The 4168-nt window shown below is 62.7% G+C and overlaps 1 protein-coding gene across 1 annotated transcript in view; it reads right to left on the bottom strand.

Moving 5' to 3' along the window:
* MYO15B (myosin XVB) overlaps positions 1-4168 on the bottom strand; it is a 42485-nt gene that overhangs the window by 12198 nt on the left and 26119 nt on the right. The window contains exons 29-40 of the mRNA XM_027770814.1: positions 4149-4168; positions 3860-3990; positions 2251-2346; positions 1926-2161; positions 1667-1845; positions 1420-1492; positions 1066-1227; positions 808-908; positions 629-705; positions 461-542; positions 189-287; positions 20-53 (exon numbers count right to left, since the gene is read on the bottom strand). Of these exons, the coding sequence (XP_027626615.1) occupies positions 20-53; positions 189-287; positions 461-542; positions 629-705; positions 808-908; positions 1066-1227; positions 1420-1492; positions 1667-1845; positions 1926-2161; positions 2251-2346; positions 3860-3990; positions 4149-4168 (1290 nt within the window). The remainder of the gene's footprint in view (positions 1-19; positions 54-188; positions 288-460; positions 543-628; positions 706-807; positions 909-1065; positions 1228-1419; positions 1493-1666; positions 1846-1925; positions 2162-2250; positions 2347-3859; positions 3991-4148) is intronic.

Raw genomic sequence — 4168 nt, forward strand, 5'->3', positions numbered from 1 at the left:
CGGGCGGGAGAGCGGGGGCTGCGGCGGCGGCTGCGGCGGGGGCACCATCATGGCTGCAAGGAGGGCCGCAGGCGGGAGCAGGTGAGAGCCATGGCCAGGTGTGCTGCAGAGCGGCCCTGCACTCACGGTACCCTCTGGCCTCCTGGCAGGACCCTCCCTCTCCAGTCCCAGAGCAGGGGAGCTCTCACCTGGCAGGGTGGGGACTGTGCCCATCGCTGGCACCATAGGCATGGATGCAGGCATCATGGCTGGCTGGTATCCGGGCATCTGCACCATCCCTGGGTACACTGAGGGCATGGCACTCCCAGGTCAGTCCCTGCCGGGCCCACACTTCCCCCCTCTAGTCCCGGGCTGAGGGAAGAGCACCCCAGGTCCTGGCTCCCTGGACACCCCTGCTCCTGCTGCTGGCCCCAGGAGGCCAGGCCAGGCAGCCAGGACGGGAAGTCAGCCCCACACTCACCCATGGGGTAGCCCTGCTGTGCAGGCCCAATGGCTCCCCCTCCCTTCATGCGGCCCCTCAGGGCCGAGCTTTGTTCCAGGTCCTGGTGGGACAAGGATCCAAGCAGTCAGAGCAAGACCCCACCCCTGGGGTAGGCTCAGGTGAGGGTCGGGTGTGCAGGACACTTACCCTGAGGCCTGGGGAGAGGACTGGCTGGAAGAGGTGGTCCAGGAAGCCATCCAGGCTCCCTGTCATCCGGGCCTCCCCTGCAGGGCAAGGAGAGGGTTGGTAGCAGCACCTGGGTGGGAGCTTCCTGCCGCCCCATCCCCAGCACTCCGCCAGCCTCACTGCGCCTGCTCGAGCCTCACCTGTGCGGCTCCCGCTGGGCAGTGTCGGGGCTGGACCTGGAGGGGGGCCTGGGGGCAGTGGAGGGGCCTGGATGCCAGGGGCAGGGGGGATGTCCTCGGCTCTGCAGAGAACATAGGGTAAGCTGAGGGGCTGCGAGTGGGGGGTGGGTGCCCAGGCTGGGAGTGGGTGGCCCCCACAGGCAGGAGGAGGCTGGGCCCGCAGCACCTATGAACCACCGGGTGTCATGGGGTGGCCACAGGGACAGTAGCAACACCTACAGGCCCATATGGGTGATGGGGTAGCTGTGGGGTCCAGCGGGGTCTCCCAGGTCCTCTGTCTGGCCGATCAGGTCCAGCACAAAGTCACAGCCGGCCAAGTCCTGCCATGCATCCCCAGAGTGCAGAGACACGGACCAGCCACGGGGGGGCACCTCCAGGCCTCTGGGTGGGAGAAGGGTGTGCAGAGGGGTGCTCAGCTGACCTTGCTGACCCGGCAGGGATGGGAAACAGCCTTTGGCCCTGGGCCTGCAGCGGGCACAGGAGAGTGGGCTTGGGAGACAAGGAGGATGCAGGGGAGGATGGGGACAATGGTGAGCTTGGGCCTCGCTGTCCCCCACCCTAGACCCCACACACCTGCTCTGCAGGATCCACCCGGCCAGCTGCTCCCCCGTGGTCCAGGACTCTACTTCAGCCGAGAAGCACTCCTCTGCAGGGGCGAGGCAAGGCGAGGCGGGGCGGGGGTGAGGGTCTGCAGGTCCACCCCCCAGGGAGGGGCTGCTCTTCCATGGGGGTCCCAAAGGCAGGACAGAAGGGAGATGAGGGGTACGGAGAGGCTGAGGCAGGAAGGGGGCGGCTGAGGCAGGAAGGGGGTGGCCATCACCGTTGAAGGTGAAGACGTCCAGAGCCATGCGGCCGCGGCGCCATGCAGCCTTCCACTCCAGCTGTGTCGGGGGGTGGGCCCGCGCAGCCCTGGGGGCCAGCTGCGCCTGCTCCAGGGCCCCCAGCAGCTTGTGCTGGCACAGTGCCGCCATGCCCCTGGGCGCGTGGTCAGATACGAATCTGTGGGGACAGCAGGGGTTGCTGTGGGGGCGGGCGGCCGCTAACCCCACCCGACCCCCTGGCACCCATTGGGCCCTCACTTGAGCAGTGGCTTCTGCAGGGCAGGCCTAGGGGGGAAGGCGCTGAGCAGGGTGGCCATGAGGGCCCAGCCCCGCTGGCTCTGCTGCTCGTCCGGGTTGTGCCAAAGCTGGGCCACCAGCTGACTGAAGAGCTCGTCCCGCAGCCCCGGCTGGCGCTGCCCCTGCCGCACCAGGAACGTGCCCAGGACCTGCTCCTGCCAGGGCGGCAGGGACCCATCTCCCAGCAGTCGCAGCATCTGCCGGCACGAAGCGAGACCAGGGTGGGTGGGCTGTGCAGGGCCCATGCACCTGCCCAGTCCCCGTCCCGTCCCTCAGTGTCACTCACCACCTTGTTGATGTCCAGGGCGTGCTGAGGGTTCTCCCCATCCAGCTGGGTCAGGGGCTTGGCCAGCAGCTGCCCTGGGCTGGGCAGGGATGGCTCCTGCAAGGGAGGAGGGTGACAGCGCCTGGGCAGGGGTGGTTTGTGCCCACCCGTGGGAGGACAGGCCAGGACGCCCCACAGGAGAGGGCAGGGCAGGCACGGACGACCATTCAGAAATGCATCTGATCGCTCTTTGATCAGATCATTGGTGCCCATAAATGCAGAAAACAGCACACACAGGAAAGGATAATGACGAAAATAAAAACCACATGAACACGCTAGCCTCTCCTGTTCCCACCTTCTGTTGTGTGCACAGATCTCTACATCCTAGGGCCACACCATGTTACCTGTGTTTACATGCATGCATGTGTACACATATGTACTATGCGTGAGAAAACGCACGTGCACCAGAAGGGTGTGTGCACAAGAGAGAGGAAGCACCCAGTGGGCATGGGCATGCTGTAGACCTTTTCCTCATTTCTCTTTCTTTTCTTAAAGAATTATTTTATTTATTGATTCATTTATTTTAATTTGAGCAGAGAGACACATACATACGGAGAGAGAGAGAAAGGAAGTGAGAAAGCAAGCCACCAGGTCCAGGACTTGAACCATGGATGGCCATATGGGAGTGTCCAGTACCTTAACCATCATGCCACCTGGTAGTCCCCCCATTTCTCCATTTTAAACCATCTGGGCTGGGATTTGAACTGCAATTGGCCATATGGGACCCAGCTCCCTACTGTAACTGCTGGGTTACAGTACTGACCCTGTTTTAAACATCTGGATTGTTATTACATGTACACTTTTTAAAGTTTACTTATGAGGGACCAGCAGTTGGCATAATGGCTATGTCACTGGACTATGTCACTGTAGTTGACGGCGGTTTGAGTCCTGGACCTGGTGGCTTAAACTCATGCCAGGCATGTGTGCGTGCGTGCCCAAGATCCCGAGAGGAGAATGGAGAAGGGATTGCGGTGTGGCCATCCCCCCTGGGGGGTGATTTCTCACTTTCTGTCTCTCTGAATCTCTCTTTCTGGCAAGTGCACACGCCCTATAGCAAAAACCTCTCAAAAAAAAAAAAAAGTTTATTTACGTATTCTTCCATGACATAGCCAGAGGCACCCCCAGCAGGTCATCGGCCCCCGCCGGGGTTCAGCCAGCGCCCTCGCAGGCACACTCACACCCAATGGCTGTGCTCAGGGGGTCCCAAGACAGGAAGCAGGGACCGTCACGTGAGTCCAGTTGCATTACCTCTGGGTCGCCCCCTGGCCTACACTCTTGAACCCTGCTTTTATATTTAGTGCTGTGGCCAGGACAACCTCCCTTGTCCCTACGAATTCCTGAAGGCCACGACAGCACTGGCAGGGTGATGTCACATGTATCATAGGGTGTGGCGTCATGCGTCTACATACTACACAGGGAGACACGCACTTCAGGGCCATGTCCGAGCAGCTCCGCTGCATCCACAGCCCTGTGACAGGAGGGCGGGGGACGGAGGAGCGGGCAAAGGCGGTCAGAGGTGTGGACGCTGGGACGGCCTGGCCAGCGGGAAGGGCTCAGGCCTGGGGCCCACCTGGAAGCTGGTGGTGACGAAGCTGGAGAAGGGGAACCGGTCGATGTCCGGGGGGAGGCTCAGGCTGGGCCGCGCAGGCACTTCGGGGGGCATGGACTCAGTGATGCTCTCAGCCAGGGTTTGCTGGCGGCCTGGAGACGAGCAGGCAGGCAGCCGGGAGCGCCCAGGTGCGCCTGCACACCCTCCGCCCCTCGCCATCGGCCCAGCGCAGCAGGGGGACGGACCACAGGGACAGACCCACCCCAGGGTAAAGGGACTGGGCGCTGCAAGAGGCCACCATCGCGCTCACCTTCTGCTGTCTTCAGCAGG

Source organism: Tupaia chinensis, unplaced genomic scaffold (genome assembly GCF_000334495.1).
Source record: "Tupaia chinensis unplaced genomic scaffold, TupChi_1.0 Scaffold000159_1, whole genome shotgun sequence".
Lineage (NCBI taxonomy): Eukaryota > Metazoa > Chordata > Mammalia > Scandentia > Tupaiidae > Tupaia > Tupaia belangeri.